Source organism: Amaranthus tricolor, chromosome 7, assembly GCF_026212465.1.
Source record: "Amaranthus tricolor cultivar Red isolate AtriRed21 chromosome 7, ASM2621246v1, whole genome shotgun sequence".
Taxonomy (NCBI): Eukaryota; Viridiplantae; Streptophyta; class Magnoliopsida; order Caryophyllales; family Amaranthaceae; genus Amaranthus; species Amaranthus tricolor.
Genome location: NC_080053.1, coordinates 18,931,937 through 18,955,673, shown reverse-complemented (window position 1 = coordinate 18,955,673; position 23,737 = coordinate 18,931,937). Strand labels below are relative to the sequence as shown.

General features: G+C 30.5%; 2 protein-coding genes across 2 annotated transcripts; both read left to right on the top strand.

Moving 5' to 3' along the window:
• The first annotated feature begins 3,351 nt into the window (after nucleotides 1-3,351).
• LOC130817918 (endoglucanase 12-like) lies at nucleotides 3,352-16,058 on the top strand. Its single transcript, XM_057683888.1, has 5 exons — nucleotides 3,352-4,085; nucleotides 11,770-12,077; nucleotides 13,577-14,174; nucleotides 14,436-14,608; nucleotides 15,464-16,058. The coding sequence occupies exons 1-5, from the start codon at nucleotides 3,665-3,667 to the stop codon at nucleotides 15,869-15,871; spliced, it is 1,908 nt and encodes a 635-aa protein (XP_057539871.1). The 5' UTR covers nucleotides 3,352-3,664; the 3' UTR covers nucleotides 15,872-16,058.
• A 660-nt stretch (nucleotides 16,059-16,718) lies between these two features.
• Nucleotides 16,719-20,811, top strand: LOC130817919 (endoglucanase 12-like). Its single transcript, XM_057683889.1, has 5 exons — nucleotides 16,719-17,161; nucleotides 17,911-18,218; nucleotides 18,525-19,122; nucleotides 19,688-19,860; nucleotides 19,957-20,811. Exons 1-5 carry the CDS (start codon nucleotides 16,972-16,974, stop codon nucleotides 20,329-20,331), a joined length of 1,644 nt encoding a protein of 547 aa, XP_057539872.1. The 5' UTR covers nucleotides 16,719-16,971; the 3' UTR covers nucleotides 20,332-20,811.
• Nucleotides 20,812-23,737: the final 2,926 nt, after the last annotated feature.

Below are 23,737 nucleotides of genomic sequence, written 5' to 3'. Positions count from 1 at the left end.
GGAGATGGAGAGCACATACTAACTCTTAACTATTTTAGAGAGAAGTACTTACCATAGTTCATTGGAAAAATTGCATTTAATTTACACATTTCTTTGAGATTCTCCCACTTACAACTTTTTAGTTCACTTTAAAAAAAAATAGATAAACAGGTAAAAATAAATGTTTACAAGAAATGATCAGTTTTATTCAATAAAAGTCATTTATAATCAGTAAAAATCAATTTTAGTTATTATGAGTAAAAATAAAATGTAAATTGTACAACTTAAGTATAAGTTATACTAAACAAAAATTTCACTCAGTAAAAATTAGTTATATTCAGTAAAAAATAATTTTAATTTGTAAAAATTTGCTTCAATCAGTAAAAATAAAGTTAAATCAGTACAAATCAGGTGAACTAAACAAGGCTTTATAGTTCACCTGATGTTTACTAATTCAACTGTTCTCTTTACTATAATTATAACTGTTTTTACTAATGAAAACTAATTTTTGTTGATTGTAATTCATTACTAATGGAAACTAATTTTTACTGATTAAGACTTTTTTTACTTATTGTAATTGAATGTTTTGAGTAAATTGTTACCGATTAAAACTTATTTATACTGATTATTTATTATTTTTTAATGTGAACTAAACAAATTCTTACTCATGCTTTTTTATGTTGATATTTGGCAAGACAATTCTCTTTTGGCACATCTATAAATTAATTTTCTCTTCTTATTTCATCCAATCATTTTCTTAGCCACTTATTATTTTTTTATTTACCAAATACAAATTTTTATTTACACTTTTAGAACAAAAATCAAATAAAGTTAATAATAACCCAAAAAATAAATACTCACTGTCTCCCGATTAGCAACCATGTGTTTTTTGGATGAAAATTATTTAAAAGCAAAATTGATTTAAAGTATAACAAAAAAGCAAATGATATAAAAATAAATTGTTAATATGAAATGAGAGAATATGCTTGTGGATGAAATTAAAAGAAAAAGAGTAAAACTATACTAAAATTGAAAGAAATGTAAAATTATAGAGACAAATTGATAGATACATAACAAGTACTTTCTCCTTTTTATTATAGAGTTTTTCTATCATTTATTGAATTTGATGTACTCATATATTAGGTTTTAAAGTCTCTCATGGTGAGAGTTTGGAGTCTTGTTATTGATTCGATGGTGGAAAAGTATATAATGTTATCACGGTGTCAGTTCTGCTAATACAGTCAATGGTATCAAACTTATCACTATTTCAAAGCCATATCAGATCTAAAGACACTCTCGAAGGAGGCTGTATCAAACATCGATTTAACAGAGGGAAGACTTAAGTGTTAAATTTCCTTTATAATGATCATGACTTTTTCTATATAGCATTTTATTTGATTAAAATTGCTGTGTTTTTGATCGATTGTTACTCTATTATAGATGTCAGATGATATTTTTATTTATGTATTATTAGGTTCTTTTCAAAAAATACAATATATCACAGTCAATTGCCATATTTGCCAATATTTTAAAACATTTTACTTCATCGGTTCCGTTATACTTGTTAAATATAATATTTTACTTAAGGAAAATTTATTTTGAATAATCCCACTATTTGTACATCTATTGTGAATAATTCTTATTATTCATTATTTCAAAATAATCCAACATTTTTATTTTTTACCTTCTCATTGCCACATTTTAACTGGTTACTTAGGTATCCAATAGTTGTTACACTCACTTCTTTTTCCTCCTTATATTTTATGTTGGTCTACCCCTAATCTTCTTTGGTGGTAGGTACTTACAATAGTCAGATCAAATGAGGTAAAAGATGATGTCAGCAAAAAATATACAAAGATATAAATTATTTATATTAAATGGGCAATATGTGAGATTATTTAGGATAATCTTCCTTTACTTAATTTATTGTGTTATTTTGATCTTTTATATATTAAATTATGCACATCAACAAATTATAAAAAATTAATATTATAAAAGTATTTAAACAAGATTTCATTTAACTATATCTTTTCTTAAACGTTAGCCGCAATATATAAAATAAAATTGAACGATATAATATGCATTATGTACAAAGAATTATTCTCTCTTCTATTCTCTTTACTTGTCCCATTTGATTTTGGCACATTTACCAATGAGCGTTTTCAATCTTAAATATCTCTAATTGTGCTTGAGTAAAAATTATAAAAAGTTGATATTAACAAAATTTACCACAAGATGAATAAAATAAGATCCCACATGATTATGCTGTAACTTATGGATCAAGAACAAATCTATCTATCTATAATCTATAAAGACTACTAATAAAGAAACAAGACTGACACATGTCATACTCTCATTCAATACTTTTCTGCTCAATTATGTTGACGTGGCAGCTTATTATTTATTGAAAATTATTTCCTAAAATACTAGACTTAAGGTGCAGAATAAGATTTAAATAGTTTTATTATTTTTCCAATATGATTTCTATATTATTTCTAAACTAAAATGTGAATCAGTATCATTTTTCAATATGATTTCCAAAATAAAAGAAAATAATATTTTAATATAATAAAATTATTTTCCAAATTTGTTTAATAGCTGTAGAATAATATTATTCCTAAATTTATAGACCAGTGTAAATTTTTGAATAATATTGTGAAATTTATAGAATAATGTGACTAAAATGTTCATCAATATCATTAATTTGGTAAGTATGTTAAAAATGATACAATAAACTAATGAAGAGACAATTAGGACACATGTTGACTTTATAGTAAAATTTTTCTCGCTCTTTTGATTTTCTTATTAGGAAAGTATTTTTTAGCATATCATGTAATATCTTTCTGATTAGACTTATTTAATTGATTAATTACAAAAGATTTAAAAACTTTACCTTATTTACAACTAACTTTTTGGCATATATACAAAAAAATCATCTAAAATATGTAATATCTTTTAATTATAATGGATAATTATTTATGTAAATAATAATTAATAATTAGGATAAGATATCGGGGAAATAAATTTCAAATGATAATTTTATCAACTATGTTTGACAAGTTTATAATACATAAATACTTAAATTAAGTTATATGTTAATTATTATAGTAAAAAATATGTTTATTACAAACAAATCAATTTGTAGTTTCATATACTTAAGAAATTAAGAGTCATATAATAACTTAATTATACATATAAGATTATTAATTTTATATTTAAATAATTAAAAATCGTGCTTGACACGAGAATCTATCTAGTTATATAATAAAAATGATTAATAAAAAGTGTTGAAAAATCAAATGGGGAAGTAAAGGGAATAGGAGGGGTTAAAAGGGAGACAATGACAAATTATACACAAGTGACAAGTATACAAACATACCCAAAGTTTGGACACAAAAATTCCTTTTCTGATACCAGTTGTTACCTCCGCGTTACATGCCAATATAAAACCCCCCCTTCCATCCTCCGTTTTTCATTTTCCAATCTTCTTCTTCTTCTTCTTCTTATAAACCCACCATTTCTTCCCCTCTCCTCTCTTTTCTTCTCACAATCTTCTACTTCTTCTAAATCCACCATTTTTTCTCTTCTCTTCTCAAAATAAATAATCTCTCCCAACTCCAAAAACCCATCCATCAAATTTAAAATACTCCTCTCATCCATCCCAAATCAGCCATCCCAAATCAAAATGCACAACCCAAATATATGGGGAGGAACATACGAAGTACAACTAAGAAACAAAGAAGGGGAAGATGAAAGAAGTAGAGAAATGGAAGATTGGGATAAATCAAGTTTATTATACCAAGAACACCTCCATAATAATCATAATCATACACAGGAATTAGATGATGTTCAGCAAGGATGGTTATTAGCACCACCAGATAAAAATCGTAAGAATAGGAAGAACAAATATGTTGATTTGGGATGCATTGTTGTAAGCAATAAAGTTATTAAATGGGGGTTTTGGTCATTTGTTGTTGCTTTTATTGTGATTGCTATGCCGATTATCATTGCTAAGTCTTTACCTAAGCATAAACATGGCCCTCCTCCGCCCGATAATTTTACTCTTGCTCTTCATAAGGCTCTCCTCTTCTTCAATGCCCAGAAATGTAAGTTTTCTTTCTTTTATTTATTTATTTATTTATTGGTTAAAATGGATTTTGTGATGGAATGTTTATGATTTTAAATTTAGTTTAGCAAAGGAATAATTGACACTCACACCGCATTTAATGTTATTTCCTAATATACTCCCTCTTATTCAAGTTAGATGTTTTATTTACTTTTGACACATTATTCATTTATTACTCTTAAATTGCATTTTATTATTAATCTTTAAGTTAAAACATAGTCACGTGGTATCTTATTTGATTCGTTTTAATGTAAAGATTATTAATATAACTTTTTATAATTTTTAATTATACATAACTCTATATATTAAAAATTAAATAAGTGCATTGAATAGAATGCATAAAATAAATGAGACACTTAAAAATGAAATAGGAGGGAGTATTTTTTTATAGAAGTATGATTTATTTAGGTAATAATACTCCTATTTGCTAGGCTTTTGTTTTTATGCTGTTCAATGTCCTAATACATGCTCATTTAATCTTGCTCATTTAATTAATTATGTATCACACTCAATAGCAAGTATTATGTAATGGATATTATGTAACGGAGAAAGTATAATTTAAGATATTATGAATTGAATTATAAAATTAGCTAACGGATAAAAAGTAAATAAAATTTTAATTTTATAATAAACATAGTACATTTTCAAAAACAAATAAATTCAAAAGTGGCATTTGATAAAATAACTTAATCAAACAATTTTAATTCTTTCAGATACAAATAATGCTTGTCTATGTAAATTTAGTCGATTTAAATAGTTTCTTGTTATGATTAGGATAATTACGAATAAGTTCTTGCACTGACGTGTTGGTCAAACTAGTCGATCTAATTGAATAAATTTTTTTATTCAAACTATCATATATAAACCGTTTTCTATATAAAATAAGAATAAGAGCATAATAATTAAAAATTATCTAAAAATTCATATATTTTAAAAACTTGTAGAGGTAAAAATCAAAGTTGAGTTTGACTTATTTATTTTCTTATAGGTTTTTTTTTGAAGTATATACTCCTTCCGTTTTATAATAATTGCTATATTTTTTATTTTTGGCAATTTTATATTACTTGCCATATTTTATTTTTAGTAATAAAACACTTATACAAATATTTACGTTCTCCTGATTTTTTATCCTACTCTAAATCTTATTAATCTTTATATCTACTTCACCCTTATTTTTAGTACAAAAGTTATTTTCCGGTTTTATATCTACTTCACCTAGTACAAAAGTTATTTTTCAGTTTTTTCATATTCAATTTAGAATTAAAATGGAGGTTATAATTGTCTTCTATATGTTATGCCCATCTTTTTTTTATGCCAATGCAAATGTAGCAACAAAAATAAAATAGAGGAAATAATTAAGGAAAAATTATTATGAATATAATCTTTTGTTAATTTATCTATAATAATACAAACTTTTGATTAATCATGAATAACACCAACTTAGGATTTTTTTTAAAATACCAATTTTAGTTTATTAACTAATTTATCAATTTTTTTTATCATAAACTCCTTATAGTTTGATTTTTAACATGTTATGGATATTACAGAAACATATCCATAAGTAGATACTATTCATGATTAATTAAAAATTAGTATTATTATAGAAAAATATGTAAAAAGTGTCTTATTTTTGATAATATTTCCTATAATTTATCTATTGAAAAATTTTGATAGGTTCATTTTGAATTTTTGATTCTTGGAAAATGAAATGTGAACAAGTAAAAATGTGAGTTACGATTTTCTTTGATTTTCCCAAAAAATAATCTGAAAAAGAAATTTTTGAAAAAAGTGTTGACTAAAAGTTATTGAAAATGCAAAAAGTCTATCCAAAGTGAATGTAGCTCTTTGGAATCCACCTATTAAATTAAATAAAATTAAATTTTGGAAGCATGAGTGCTGAGAGTGAGCAGCCTAAGAATTGAGATATTGCTTCCTTCAGTAAATTTACTTAAAGACTAAGGTCAATATATCCGTTGTATGAGTTGTTCCAAATGAAAATCTACTTTTTAGATGTCTTCTTTTTATCATTTCTGCATTTTTAACCAATCAAAGATTCCATCTTGAAAACCCGATTCCTAATTTTGCTTTCAATCTGATTTTAACACATATTAACTAGCAAGTAAATCCCCATGATTAAGCAAAAACATTATCCATCTCAAATCTACCAATTTATAGTTGGAATCTTGATCTGACCCATCCCAGATGAAAATAATTTGTTTTTAATGTTAGAGAACCAAAGTTCAATTAGAGGCAATAAAAACAAGTCCAAGGCTTCTATTCTTGAAATCGACTACTTTCGCCATGGAAATCTGTATTTATATCAAGTTCGACTTGTGGAAGGACGTCATTGGATCAAAATTGGTCGGATTTTCAAAAAATCTGGGAGCATGGAGAGTGTGGATCTCTACCATAAAAAAGGAATTGAAAGGGTAAATTCAGAAATTAGCCTAATTAACCATATGGGACAGGGGAGGTTAGAGGGATTTAGCAATTTGGAGAGGTTCATTAATGGAATTTGTCATTTGTAAGTGCAAAATTGAAATTTTAGGGTTACCCATAAAAAATGAATTGAATGAGAAAAATAATTTGAAACTTAAATTGATGAAGATAGGTTAAATGTTAAAGGACGGAATTGAATGAAAAAAATAAATAAATAAAACTTAAAGCTTTGATGTGTAACAATGGAGGAGGAGGAGAAGAGAGTAGAGGTAATCGGGGAAGAAGAAGAAGAAAGAAAGGTAATTAGGGAAGAAGAATTAAATGAAAAAAAAATCACAAAAAAAATTGAAGCAAAAAAAGAAAGTGAAAGGTAAAAACGTCGGTCAACCGGTCATTTTGTACGAAACCGGTCACCTAGCCTTGACTAGTGGTAAAAATGAATTATGAAGGCTCTAATTCAAAAAAAAAAAAAATTAAGGCTGCAATTCATAAAACTACTAAACATTAAGGCCGTAATTCACAATTAATTATAGATCCAAAAATATTAATGATGAATGATTTTATTTGTGACGTTGACTATACGAATTATGTTACCTTTTCTTAAATGATCGTTTCATGCATTTATTTATTATTTTATTCTAAGAAAAATAAGAGTATTAAATATGGAGAAATACATTATTGTATCATCAATGTACACTTAGTAGAATTCAAAATTTTTGAAGAAGTATTCAATTTAGTCACTCTCTTCTCAAATGGTCAATTTTATAGAAAGAAAAAATTTGATTTATTGTTAATATAAACAACATTCACAGTAGTTTTCTTTGGTCTGCTCACTTTAGAGACAAATTTTAAATTTGAATAAAATTTTTAAAAATAAAATATATTAGTATGAAATTTTATTAAATATGTCTGAATTTATAACATTTTAATATCGAGAAGTATTTTTATAATACACTCTCCGTTTACATATATTCTTCTCAAATAGAAGTATTTTAATATCGATTTATGAGAAAAAAATATTAATGTAGGATCTTGTTAAATTTGTCTCGATATATACTTTTTTAATATCAACATTTTAGAATTTTAAAAAACTAACAATTAAAATTATTTGATTTTAAAGTATGTATTAGGATCTACGAAAAAAATAAATGTGAAAAACATTTGAAAACAAAAGGAGGACAAATTTAAAAATTAATGTATAAAATTATGAAAAATGTAAAAAATAAAAAAACAAGGAAGATAGCATAAAAGAATAAGAATAGGCGGGAATCTCAAATTTGTCGTCCATTATAGAAAATTCAAGAACATGGGATGAAACAGGGTGTTTAAAAATTGGGGACTTAATTTATGTGGTAAAAACAATTGGCGACTTCTAATGCAACTCTTTTGGCATTGCTTTTGTGGATATGCTACTTGCGTAAGTACATAGGCATTCATGGATTATGGAGTGCATTTTGATTTCCGTGTGGGTCCCTTTTTTAGTGGTACTTAGGTTAGTAGGAAGTAAGTCTTGACAATTAGTGCCATGTTTTAAGCAAACTGCATAGATTTAATAATCATTATCATATTTCCCTTTTCTTTCCATTTCTATAAATTTTACATTTTTTTTTGTTGTCTACATTCATAAATTTGATTTGGATAATTGAAAAAAATAGCATATAAATGTTATGAAAGATAATTATACTTCCTCTGTAATTAACAGATTTTCTATTTTTTTTGTGAGCCGATTTTTTACTTTAGTATAATTTTCTTTTTATTTTGTCTATTTTTTTAACTCTCTTTTATTCAAACGGTCCTATTATTTTTTAATATAATATATAATTTTGAGAATTCAATGAGAACTAAGAGAGTATACGCCATGCTACAGGTGTTAAACTATAAATATATAATTAAGCTCTATGATTTAACTATAAATATAAAATATATTATGAGCTATTTTTTATTGACATTATAGTAGTATTAAATTAAATACTATTTTCATTCCAACAGTTTTGTTATATTTATCATTTTAATTCGTTTTTGAGATTTGCAATATTACCATTTTTTGGCTTTAATTTACACATTTAAATTATTTCATTTCTATCATATTTTTTACTCTTTTCCATAAATTACTTTTTTTTATTCCATTTCTATAATGTTACGAAAAGAGTGATTATTATTTGTCCCTTTTATTTTGTATCACTTTTCATTTTAATTCATCTTCTGATTTTATACTCTTTTCTTTTTCTAACAATGGTTCTCTAATTTTTTTTAATCTTATCCACAAACTTATTATTTCTCTTCGTTTGAAGTATTTATCTATATCATCCACTTAATTTTTGTCTTATTTTTCAATTAAATTTCTCGTTTCACTAAATTTTACCAATCTTAAAAGGAAAATAAAGGGACAGAGAGACTATGTGATTATGAGCATGAATCAACCTTGTTTTTGAGCGGTTTTGAGATGGAGACATAGGTTATAAAATTGCATTAAATGCTTGGTTCATAGTGTTTGTAGTGTGAACATTTTCTAGGGTTGGTGATGTGACTTTCATCACACTATTTGACTACAACTAATTATAGGGAATGTTGTACTTTGTATATTGTCATCATTACATCATTTTTAAATTAAGTTATCAAAAATTATTCATCTCATTATTGTTAGTTGTCAAATCCCTCAAATGGAACAACATTTTGGTTCATTTCAATCCTTTGTTGTCAACTTGATTAAAGTAACCCACGTTCTATTGCGTATGTTATCTATAATTCTCACTTAGATATTGCATTATGGACTACACGTGAGAAGTCAACACTAAAATATTTTTTTCTATATTTGCCTTTCATTTCATTGTTTTATTTAGTTCATCGAATTATTGAAAGTACGTTATTGAAGTATACAAGTATGACATACTCTTGCACTTCAGTAATAAAAAATGAAAACTAGACATCAAACAACGTGTTTCAATTCTAATATCACCGAGATCAAATGTACGAAGTCTTGTGACAAACTAATTACACTATCAATAAAAATGATATTTGTAGGAGATAATAATGTAATAAAACGACAAAAAGGTTTAACGTGGTTCATCCAATTTAGGCTACGTCCTCCGGTGTGTAGTATCTCTTATATTATAAAAGAGGCGTTCAAATAACTCTTAAATATGGAGAATTACAATAGAGAAGATCTTAGGCTAGTGTTTGGCTTGGGGTGTATTTTATGGATGTCTTGTATGAGCATATGAGACTTCTATTTATAGAGGCAATTATATTTAATGAGTATACATAATAATAGCTAAAGTTTAATGCATAATTGAATAGCTTCAGAATGTGAATGGACCCAAAAACAAATCCAAAGTGCACCCAGGAAGAGCTGCTCGTTCGAGCAGGTGAACAAAACAGCCTACTGACTTCTTCTTGGAAGGTGCTCGTTCGAGCCATTAACTGCTCGTTCGAGCATTGATGATTAGAGCCTCCTGTTCCATTCTGTTTCTTCTACTCGTTCAAGGCAATAACCATGCTTCTTGGATGCCTCGTTCAAGGCATCTATAACCTATTGCATTCCCTCATTATTCATCATTCATCATGCCTCTTAATTTTTGTGTTTAAGTGTCTTTATCAATACGCCCATTACTTTATGTATTTAATCACAATCTTAAACACCATATTCACCACACATTTAATCACCCATTTAATCCATCCATAGGATTTCATCTCTATGCTCATACTAGTGCATAGAATTTATTTGGTGCACTTAAGTCACCGTTAATATTAACAAAAAATGTGTTATCTTATTTTATCATAGCTAATGTATATAATAAATAGATAAATAAGTTCAAATATAATAACTAATTGTGGATGATTTGAATTGTATGGAAACAAATTACTTGGTAATTTTTTAAAATAAATTTCTATTTACTATTTTTGATTTCTTATAATATTTAATTGAATTATTTCTTCGTCAAATTAAATTGAATTGAAAAATAATAAGGAGAGCTCCTTTTTGTTTTAGAGGGAAGGGAAAGGAGAGGAAGATAAAATCGTTTTGCTTTTAAAGTTTTTCACTTTGAAAAGATTTCCATTGACAAACTTAAAGAATAATAGTGTTAAAATATTGCACAATACAAGTACTTTTAATCAATGCAACATGATGGTTCTAATGGAACATAAGAGCACTTGTACACTTTAATCATCGATCAATAATAGTGATATTACTCTTTCCTCAACACGTTTATATATATTTGTAGATAGTTCAAATTGAATATGTTAATAGTTAAATTATGACACATAAATTGACAATTGATGTTTTATGATCTAACTTAATTTTGAACGTATCAGCTTCAATTATCATTTTCAATATAAGTATTTCAAGCCTATAAAAATATTGTATAGGTTTTAGTTCAAACTGAATATGTTAATAGTTAAATTATGACATATAATTTGACAATGATGTTTTATAATCCAACTCAATTTTGAACTTTTAATCTTCAATTATTGTTTTAAAAATAAGTACTCAAATTGTATAGATATATTATATAGCATTTAGTTCAAATTTAATATGTTAATAGTTTTAACACTATTATTGATAATTTTATTGACTATTTATTTGTTATTTGAAATTCATTCATAGAATGATAGAATAATACCATTTTATATAACTTCGTTCTAAAATTGTGAAACAGAACCATATTCAGGTAGAAATTGATCAGTTTAATGTCAAAATTGATCACTTATATGTTCAAATTGAAATTTTTTACTTTAATTGATATGTTTAAGTATTACTTTATGTTGAACTTAATACCTTTAAGGTCAAAATTGATAAATGCCCAGAAAATGGAAAAAACTAGGGAAAACGTGTGATGTTATTACACGCGCGAATTTGGCCGGTCCACTCTTGATCTCAATTTGAGACGGTCTCGGCCAAGTTTTGGTGTTTCACTAAAACGAACAAAAAAGATTGTTTCCCATTAACCTTTAATAGCAAGCGTCATGCGCAACTTCACTTAAATAAGAAGTGCAGATGATTTATTGAGTCATTTTACTTTAATTATTATAGTCCGAAATCAAAGAACTATAATTCTTTGCCCGATCGAAATGATGGAATCCAATCCTATTCAAGTTAGAAACTCAGACATAGGCGTTTGGGTAAAATGAATGATATGAGTATTAAAAATGGTAAAATGGAATCCAATCCTATTACAAATTGTATGAAGTATTGAGCATCATCATGTATTTCTTTTACATTGCAGCGGGGAAATTACCCAAGAAAAATGGGATACATTGGAGAGGAAACTCAGGATTAAAAGATGGATCAAAGTTAACAGATGTAAAAGGAGGCCTTGTTGGTGGATATTATGATTCAGGAGAAAATACAAAGTACCATTTTCCTATGGCATTTTCAATGACAATGCTTAGTTGGAGTGTTATTGAATACCCTCACAAATATGAAGCCATTAATGAGTACGATCATGTTCGTGAACTAATCAAATGGGGTACTGATTATCTGCTCAAGACTTTCAACAGTTCCGCCACTCTAATCGACAAAGTTTATAGTCAGGTTCGATTTTTTTATTTCTTTTATTTCGATTAGAGTCTAGGTTGAGGAAAGGGGAGAGCTAGGTTAGGAATAGAGGTGTTTAAAACAGACCCGATTACCCTAAATTTACCCGACCTTGTAACCGAACTCGATTTGACCCGACTTCAAAAATGATTTACAATTATGTAAAAAACATTATGAACACAAAATTCAATTCCAACCCGACCCAAAACACCTAATCCGAAAGCAAAGCGATAAGCTAAATGAACACTTTTAGTCAAAAACTTAAAATCATACACCTTTTTGCGTGTGATAGTGGTATTTATCCTTCACTGAAACAAGCAACGATTCTTCAATATTTCTATTTCATTACATGTTTAGCATACTACAAAATTGATATGCTTTTGCATTCTCTCTTTGTTCCGTTGAGTTTATATTGTCCCGGGCAAAATCAACGAAATCAATAAAGGAGGATTGTTGTAGTACATTAGTTGATATAATACAACCAGGATACAACTTTGTTTGCTGAAAGTCAACTGCTTGATACAATTGATATGATGCATGATTCTTGGTAGTTGGTTAAATATAAAAATAAGAATTTAGATGTTAGATCTTGTTATATTCTTATAATTCCCCTTCACCTTAGTCACCTTGTGTTGACTTTTCAATTATGTTCTGTCAATTATTTTGTATTACAGCTCTTCTTTTTAGCTGTTTTTTTTTTTTTTTTTTTTTATCAAATTTGGTGTTCTTGTTCCTTTCGTTTAGGCTAGCAGCATTGAGGCAATGTAATGTTGTTAGAATAACTATTGGGGGTGTTTGGCAATTGGATGTTGGTTGTTGGCTTGTTTAATGAGATGAAAATATTGGCTGTTTTTGTTGGCTTTTAAACTAGCTAAAAAAACAGTTGCTATGGAGATATTTGGTAAATTTAAGTATTGATTGTTGGCTGTTTATTTGAGAACAAGCCAAAAGCCAACAAAAAAACTAACTGGAGTAGCTTTTTTTTTAATTTTTATTTTGGCTTAAAAACTAGCTTTTCAGCTGGTTTAAAGCTATTTACCAAACAATTTTTTTGACAGTTTGACCGACCAACAAGTCAAAAGCCAACCAAAAAAATTAATTTTGGAAACAAAATCACTATAATGTGATTCTTGTTTTAATTAATTTCCTTGGGACACTTGAGTTTTGTTTCCTAAGACTCAACGCAAACTCTGAAAAACTGTTAATTTCGCATTTATGTAGAAAATGATTTAACTCCGACTGGTCGATAGGAATTAGGTAGTGAACATGATTGATCCTTTGTTCATTTCACTGGAATGTCCCTTGTTTGAAATTTTCGAGCTTCTACAAACATGTTAGAACATATATCGTTAGAACATATTTTTTGATGGCTTGGTTGAAACTTCATCGAATTAATTTGAGCGTAGACGATGTTGTTAATTGCTATACAATTTGATCAAGTTTACAGTTCCAAGAATACACTTGATTCATAACAATTATTTATTGCCAACGTATAGGTTGGTGGTGCACAAAATGGATCCACTGTCCCAAGTGACTTGACATGTTGGGAGAGGCCAGAAGATATGGACTACGAAAGGCCCGTACAAACAACTACTGCAGGGTCTGATCTAGCCGGAGAAATGGCCGCAGCCTTAGCAGCCGCCTCTATTGTCTTTCGAGACAAGCAGCCCTATGCCAAGAAACTCATCAAAGGGGCAGAAACTTTGTTTCGATTTGCTAGAGATAATGGGAAAAGGGCCCCGTATAGCAGGGGGAACCTTTTCATTTCCCCTAACTATAACTCCACAGGGTACTATGATGAATACATGTGGGGGGCTACTTGGTTGTATTATGCCACCGGGAATAAAACCTATGGTTCTTTGGCTACTAATCCCGGTATTCCTAGGAACGCAAAGGCTTTTAGGATGAACTCGAACACGAGTTACCTGAGCTGGGATAACAAGTTGCCTGCAGCAATGTTGTTGTTGACAAGGTTTAGGATGTTCTTAAATCCTGGGTTCCCGTATGAGCAGACATTGGCGCAATACCATAATGTTACGCAGCTTAATATGTGCTCTTACCTTAAGCAATTCCAAGTTTACAATTGGACTCGAGGTTTGTAATCTTCTCTAGCTCCCTCCTTTCCTGTTTGATGTTTGTCTAGAATACAGAGGTGGGCGTTGGGGTCGTTTTGTTAGATGATGTGTTGGGTTATAGTCGGATTTGGATCCCTTTAAACCCATTTACTGGCTCGAGTTGATAAACGGGTTGTGCAGATTAGACCAAGTTCGGGGTTTTATTCATTCTTTTTTTATGCTGATTGGGGACATGTAGTTTTGAGTCCACGTATTTGTTAATGTCGACGATAATTTGCAGGGGGATTGATTGAGCTGAACAATGGAGGGCCAAAGCCATTACAATACGTAGTGAACTCGGCGTTTTTGGCAAATCTGTTTGCAGATTACATGGATGCTACAGGGGTTCCAGGATGGTATTGTGGCCCTTATTTTCTCCGTCAAGCTGATCTTCGTGCCTTTGCAAAATCTCAGGTAAACTCCTTTACTCAAGACACCCACTACCCACCGTAATCATACCCATGCCCGTCCTAATTGGGGTGGATACAGTGCGAAACCCGTGTAATTTTAACCCCGTGCCATCCCTACTTTATACTACGACGACATTCCATTAGGCTTATAAAATAAAAAAAGTTGATTGGATTAACTAAAAAGCTTTATTAAGACTGTTTCCATCAACTTGGTTTTTGTTCGATATAATTCGATTTAGCTCTGTTGATACGACACATCATTTTGCTTGCATTTAACTCTTGAGTTAAAGTTATTAATTATAACTCCACTTTAATTTAATTTATCATCGAAACTAGAAAAATAAATTAGTCAAGAATTGAGGTATGAGAAAATTTGTGACAAAAAACCTAATTAGAAAACATATTTTAAATTTTTATTAATCTCATCATTACTAACAAACAACAAAAATAATTGTTATATTTAAAATTTAAAGGGTTGAAAAATCATAATGCAATATTAGCAATATATAATCGAAAAATCTATAAGATGCGAAAATAAATTTTAAAAGTATGCTTCAGGGACTGGGCCTCGCCCCAAGTTGGCTTATACATTCTGCAATTCTTTAACTTTTAATTGAGCTCATCTCATCAGTCATCTCTACTTTTCATTTCGTTCACCAGAGTTGAATTTAATCAAGATAACCTAATTGTCTCCTTTCTTACACGCTATAGTGAGAAATTATCTCTGACACTGTTTTAAATAAAGAGTTTATATTCTCATAATTTATATTATTTGGAATATTTTAACTTATATACAAAACACATCTCACAGAAATATCGTCTTATATAATAATGTGTGATTGTTTTCCACTCGATGCAGGTTGAATACATTTTCGGCAAGAATCCATTAAAAATGAGTTACATAGTAGGGTTTGGAAACAAGTACCCGAAACACGTACATCATCGGGCTGCATCCATACCCTACAAAAACGGAGTTAAATACTCTTGTAAAGGAGGTTTTAAATGGAGAAATAGCAAAAAGCCCAACCCAAATACAATTATTGGGGCTATGGTCGGTGGGCCGGATCGTTTTGATAAGTTTAAAGATAATCGTCAATTGGACCGATACACTGAGCCCACATTGGCTGGAAATGCCGGTCTAGTAGCGGCTCTTATCTCATTAACTTCCACCACCGGTTATTCCGGAGTTGACCGGAATTTAATATTTTCTGGTGTTCCGCCACTTTACACACCGGCTCCACCACCGCCACCACCGTGGAGGCCTTGAGTGGAGACTTTTGTAAATTGAAAAGCTTTTGAATATTTTAATTGATTTTCGGCAGTATTTTTACTTTTAAACACGGTTTTGTGCATTATTTATATATACAAAACTAGGATCAATTCTTACGATAAACTGTCATAACAAATTGTTGTTTTGTGGATGATATTAGTAAATTAATTTTATTATTTCTTCACGACTGGATATTGATAATATAATTTTTTCCATATTTTAATATGTTAACATGCATTCACTTTCACCGCCTATTTAAATTTGCTATGCTACAATAACAAAATTTCAATCTAGAAAAAGCGAGTGAACCTTTGATTTAATAGCATAGTTAAAAATTTTGACCGATCCATTTAGTAATAGATACTAAATAGTGGGAATAAGAATGATTTATATTGTAAATTTTTATGATATGTATTATGTCATTTCTAAGATGATAAAAGTTTAATCATAAAATTTTTTGTTCATATTATTATATTATCACTAAATACTACATTTTCAAATGATAATGCATTAGAATGTATTTTTGGAAAAAATGATTCTGTTGAAAAAGAATAAGTATATAACTATTAAATTTATCAAGAGGTATTACTATAAAAATTAGACTAACTTTCTATTACGATTCCAGCATTAAATACCGATCGCTTGAAAAGTAAATAAAAAAATTTAAAATTACATACCATTTATTAGCTACAAAGATATTGGTGAGCCAATCAAAAAAAGGGTGAGACAAGGAAATATGGAACCTAACATGCAGAAGCCTAGTTGTAAAGATTCTTAAAGATATGTAGTAATCAAACAGAGCAACATGCAACAACAGCTTGGAAAACTTTAGTCATATGATCAAGATATGCCCATATGCTTAATCTCAAAGGCTTTACTTTCAACACATCAAACCTTTGTTATTCATTTAATATTATAATTATAATTAAAATAATCCAATATATAGCATAAATAATTTATATAAAATCAAAGGTACAATACCCAGAGCCAGAACTTCTCTGAAAACTTGATAGTTTCAGTTAGAGTAGAAAGAATCACTCCAATCATCATCTTCATGTACTGAAACAAGATCAGTTCATAGAAAGTGTATTAGGAAGATGAAAATGGGCTTGGGTTCAATGAGATTTAGGGCCTTCAAATGGGCTATTTGGTTCATAGTTATGGCTACTTGGATCGGCCCAGTAAGGCTCACTTCAACTAGCTCATCCCAAACCTTGCCTAAGCACAGCTTTGACAATTACAGTGTTGCTCTCAATAAAGCAATGCTGTTCTTCAATGCCCAGAAATGTAAGTCCATTTCTTCTCCCACATTCTTATTATTACTTTGTGAATGCTTATACTATACACTTTGTTCTATGTAATCTTCTACTATCACTTATTTGGTCGTTTTTACGGCCGTTTGGTAATCAGTATTAAATGGTGGGAATGATAATGGATAATTAGCGTAATTTTGATATGAATATTTATTTGACAAATCTAATAGTTATGCTTATTCTCCTTCAACATCTCATTTTCTTCGCAAAATTCATTCAAGGGCATTACCATTTAAACATGTGATATAAGGTGGTAATTAATAGAAAATTGTGAACAAAAAAACTTTTTAATGGTCAAACTTTCATTACTATGGAAATGACATGATACATTCATGAAAATTTACACTACAAATCATTCTTATTACCAGCAATTAACCAAAGGAGCCGTTAGAGTCAAATGGTAGTTGCCAGTGTAAATGCCCAATAGATGAGAATTGATTCATTTGTTACACCTCATATGACTTGATCAACTAAGCTAGTTACAGATAATATGTTAGTGGGGAATTGATCTTCCTATGGGTGGTGAAAACGAAACCCCATCACAGTAGAAGGAAAAACCTTCAACAACTAGACTAACTCGTGATTTTCACATTGTTATAGCCAAAGTTGTTAAAGTTTGATCATATAATCCTAGTCGTAGTTAGTAAATAACAAGAAAATATCTTGAGAAATACTAATAAAAGATGAGCTTTGAACTGAATCAGTGTCATGAACATGTTGCAGCTGGAAAACTGCCCAAAAGCAATGGAATTCCATGGAGAGGGAACTCAGGCTTACTAGATGGATCAATACTGAAAGATGTGAATGGAGGTTTAGTGGGTGGATACTATGATTCTGGAGAAAATACCAAGTTTCATTTTCCTTTAGCCTTCTCTATGACAATGCTAAGCTGGAGCTTGCTCGAATACCCTCACAAATACCATGCCGTTAATGAGTATAATCATGTTCGCGAACTCATCAAATGGGGGACTGATTACTTGCTCTTGACTTTCGACTCCGATGCCTCCAAGATCACCAAAATCTATAGCCAGGTACCTTTAATTCACAACATAATGACCAGTGAAACATAATTCGCTAGTTAGTTTACCTTTTGAATTCGCGATTCGCTCAAAATGGTTAAAAATAGCCTAAAATCGACCATATAGCGAATCATGAGACACTAATAATGATTAAAGCTTTGTGAACTTCATCTAAAACGACTATTTTTCACTAGATGTCAACTAGTTAAGCTGATAAAGTCTTGTGGCGATACTAGTCTTAAGACGAGGAATCTTATCTTGTTTATACCCTGCACTAAGTAGCATAAATTTGTAGTCTAATATATTCCCATTGGGAAGGTTGGTGGTGCCTACGAAAATTCAAAATCGCCTGACGATTTTAGCTGTTGGGAGAGACCGGAAGACATGGATTACCCTAGACCAGTCCAAACAGCATATGCAGGGCCAGAACTAGCAGGGGAAATGGCCGCAGCCTTGGCATCAACTTCGATTGTATTCAATGACAACCTAACATACTCGAACAAACTCATTAAGAGTGCAGAAGCTCTATTTGCCTTTGCTCGAGACCCACAAAAAAGAAGACCCTATAGCCGGGGGAACCCTTGGATTGAGCCTTACTACAACTCGACAGGGTACTTTGATGAGTACTTGTGGGGTGCAACGTGGTTGTTTTTTGGTACCGGAAATCTTAAGTATCTCACTTTAGCAACTAATAAAGGAATAACTAAGAACGCTATGACATTGAAATGGACTAAGAAAGCAGGAGTCTTAAGTTGGGATAATAAGGTCCCTTCAGCTTTGATGTTGTTGACGAGGCTAAGGCTGTTTTATGCTCCGGGCTACCCTTATGAAGCAACATTGGCAGAGCATCATAAACTTATTTCTTTGTCCATGTGTTCTTATCTCAAACCCTACCATCTCTTCAATTGGACTCAAGGTATGACATTCGCAAAACTTTTATGATCAGGGGCAGAGCAAAAATTGACAAATTTTTCAAAAGACCTATGCATTTTCAAAATTGTGATATTTTTCTAACAATTTTGTATCTTTTAACACTTAACATATACCACGTAATTTAATATTGAAGCCCTTAAATTATGGGGCCTTGTGTGGTCGAACATGTTGAACATGCTCAGAATTTCACCTATTTATGATTAAAATTGATATTTGCTGATGTGTTAGTGATGTGTTTAGTTCATACAGTTAGTTTCTCGAGTTTTGTTTTGCTACTTGTCTCTTTTTTTTTCATTTCCAGGTCTTTTTTGAGCCAAGGGTCTCATTGGCTGCAACCTCCTTATCTTCTTCGACAAGGGTATGGTTTGCGTCTTCCTTCCATTTATCCCCAGACCCTGATCATAACTTCTATGAGCGGTATACACTGGGTGTGATGATGTTGAGTAACTATTACTGAACTTAATTTATTGTTTGCGCAATAAAATTAATATTATGTGCTTTTAGTAATTCTACTTTCAAGAATGTTTGTTGCTCATACACTATTGCAGGAGGACTAATACATCTGAATGATGGAGGGTCTCAACCATTGCAGTATGCAGCAAATGCTGCATTTTTGGCAAACTTATTTGCTGATTACCTGAATGCTAGTGAGAGTGCTGGATGGACTTGTGGCCCCAATTTCTTCACAGTAAAAACTCTTCGGGAATTTGCATCATCTCAGGTTTATTTCCCGTTTCCCTAATCAAAATTTTCTCTCATGATCCAACACTACAAATCGAGAAAGATTTCATACATGGCTTTTTTCATATTGACACAGATAGACTACATTTTAGGCAAAAACCCCTTAAGACTAAGTTACGTGGTGGGCTATGGAGACAAGTATCCGACTCATGTGCATCATCGAGCAGCCTCAATTCCATCAGACGGTAAAAAATACTCGTGCAAAAGTGGGTATAAATGGAGGGACAGCACCAAACCCAACCCTAACACCATTGAAGGAGCCATGGTTGGAGGACCTGATCAATTTGATCGTTTCCACAATGATCGTAGAAATCGTGGCTCTGCAGCACCTACCTTAGCCGGAAATGCTGGACTTGTGGCAGCACTTGTGTCACTGACTAATAGTGGTGGTTATGGTATCGACAAGAACTTGTTGTTTTCGAAAATCCCGCCACCAAGTGTTACTTACTGATAGAATTTCGACAAGGATAATATGTTTGTACACAAAATGAAACAATGTAATGGTCTCTAAATAGAAAGTAAATCCCTAATAACACAAGTGAAGAATCCAACATACTATCTAATTTAGGTAACAAGACTATAATATTTGACATGGTTTCTAGTTTCTGGTGAGTAGTAAATTTTAAATGTATTATACAGATAAGTGTATTAGTAGAATTTTCAGTTTCATCATTGTTGCATGAACCTGGTTCTTCAGGAGCAATCCTACCAGGGCCCAATAATGAAGAAACAACAACTTTTCTTCGATTTCGTGAAGTTTGCAAACCTTTTAGCTTGTATTGTCGTTGTGGCCGTTAAATTTAGCTGGACGTATTGTAAAGTGTTTGTCTTTATGGTATGTGTTGGTTACGTGTTAAGGCTTGACAAGGTCTTGGAGGAATTTTTAAAGAAGGTAACAAAGAACAACGTCACATGATTTACTAATTTCATAGCAAATTGCTTATAAAAAAATAATTTATGGTATGTTTTGGTTAATTTTAGGGTTAATTTAAGCGAATCGTGATTTAAATAGTGAATTAACTGGTGAATTATGTTACACTGTAAATTCTAGTTTTGGTAAGAAAAGGTTTTGGTTGGTTTAGAGACGGAATATTTGAGTTGTTATGCAAACTAGCTATTCTCATAGCTTCATTTACAAAAAGAGGATTAGGACCTCTCACATTTTCCAATCCATCAATAACAATTTCTAGTGCATCAACTTGTTTTAAATGGTTAAAAAGTTCAACCAACTAACTTCATGATCATCTTTAAACTTTGTTGTCAAATCTAGTGGACAAATACCGAGACATCCATATCTCAGCTTAACTAATCATATATGATAAAACAATATTCATTATATCCTGCTCAGGATTATTGTTCAATTCAAAACACTTCTTACATTTAAGAGTCAAGTACAATCCCTATCCAACAATGGGTTGTTCCTACTTAAGCATGTTTTTAGTTAAGGATAATTTTATGTTATAGTTTTTAGACAGATCCAACTATGGATTGTTACTACTTAAGCATGTTTTTAGTTAAGGATAATTTTATGTCGTAGTTTTTAGAGTGACTAGAAGAAAAAGTTTGAAATTCTCATATGTGACAAGGATGGTGAAATTATCACCCAAAAAGACACAGTAACTCGAAGTAGAATTTAATGACGGGTGTTAGGACATCCACCCCAATCAGCATCCGTATAAGATAATAGAGAAGAAATGAAAGATTTATAAAGTTGCAAACCACGATCAAGAGTACCTTGGACATATTAACATATCGGAGAATACTGATGGTTGAGGCCCCAGAATATACTATCTACTATAACAGTATATAGGTTAGAAAAACCGTATTTTTATATCCTATGAAACAACTTTAAAAAAAAATTAACAATCTCATTAAAACAAAGAAGTAAGAGAAAATCCCGCATCGGTCTCTTTTATAATAGTTACTTAGCAATTAGTTGGAGTAATAGTGAAAAATATTATACCCAAGTCAAGGTTAATTTTACGTACAAAAATGTAGTTATGATAATAAATTAATAAATTAATAATAGGGTGATATGATGCTTGGAGTAAAAATTTGAAAGTGAAATACTTCTTGTTCCGAATGTAGAGAGAACAATCAACACTCTCAATAAAGATGAAGAGAATGCCTTTTAAGGTTCACAGTATATATGAACTACTAAGGAGATCTGAGTTGCTTTTCCAACTGTTTTACCGTATTTTCCTGCACAAGGTAGCAAACGAGGGCCAGAGAGGGGTCCTCCAGGGGTCCTCCTCCGATGATTAAGCCTGTAAGGGTTTTGAGATAATTGCTGATAAAGTTTATAAGGAATTAGAGTTGTATGAGAGAATCATACTTGGGTTTTAGTGTCAAAGTTACGTTTTTTTTCTCTTTTTTGGTGATGCATGGCATCGTATATTTATAGTGGTGGGTTTTAGGAGAGGTTCCCAAAACCCTAATGGCAGTTTTGGCTTTTTCCTTGAATGGAATCCTTTTCGGGATCAGTGGAGAGAGAAATAGAATATTCTATAAGCCTATGTGGCGTCCAGTGATTTGCTGGTCTTTATACCATGGTCCCCACTCTCTGTCTTTTAGTACACTTACCTAGGTAGGGTACGAGGTAGGTGTGGTGCGTTGCCTTATATAAGTGTTAACAGCTTTTCTGAGTACAACTGCAGTTGTCTCCTGCCACGTCATCGTTTCCATTGTTATCATTCTGCAAGGTTAACCATCCTGCAGGTATTTATGTTCTTCAAGGTCCTTTTGATATGCCCCTGCTGCCTCTGTGAGTCCTGTTGTCCTGACTCTTAGCTAGGGAGCAGGTTTAATCCTCCAGGGAGCTAAGTTGTCTTTCCTAGGGAGCCGAGAACTTTGAAGGGGTTCTGATTGCTTCGTCCTGTCCTTTATTCATGATGGTGATTGGGTTTTCTTTCCTTTTAAGGTGTTGGGATAAGGGGTCCTATTCCAACACATACATAGCGTCGTCTATGGGATTAGGGGTCTTGGGATTGGATTATCTCTTTATGTGCTGGAACAGGATCCCTAATCCCAAGACCCTAATAGGGGAGAAAACCTAATATTTTGGTAACGTGAATATTGTTTATCAACTTAGTATCCCGTTTAGATAACTTATATTGTATATTTGCAACACAATTACTATATTGCTTCAACTTGATAACGAGTAATATGGACTTTCAATATTGCTTCAACTTGTATTTTTCTAATAAAAAAAGGTGACAAAGGGAATAGTCGATCGTAATTCGTACTGATATTACTAGTTTTAAAATTGTCTTTTATCAAATTAAAACACATAGTATATTACCATCAGATTCTCATTATATACAATTTAATAAAAGTTTTAATAAATGACAAATATCTTTTCTAACCGACTTTTGCCAAATCATTTAATTTAATTAGGTTTGGGTTTATTAGGTTTCAAAAAATATATATATATATATATATATATATATATATATATATATATATATATATATATATATATATATATATATATATATATAAAAGTAAGGCAAGAAATGAATTGATTTTATGTTAACTAGCTCAAACACAAGAGAATCTAAGAGAGATAACCTACTTTTATTATTATCGAAGATAGCAACTCTTTATGATAATTGTGTGTTGCTATTTAAAATTTTCATCTTTTAGATTGATTCAAATTAGCAAAGAAACATAAAATATCTTCTCTTATTCATTAGTTCGTGATCATCATTAATATTTACTGAATATGTTCATTGTTCATACCTTTTGGAGTAAGTTTTTAGTGGTTGATTTTTAAAGCAACATACAAATATAAGAAGAAATGGTTTTTGCATACTAACTAAAATTGATCAAAATTTTTTCTTGCTAAAATATTTATC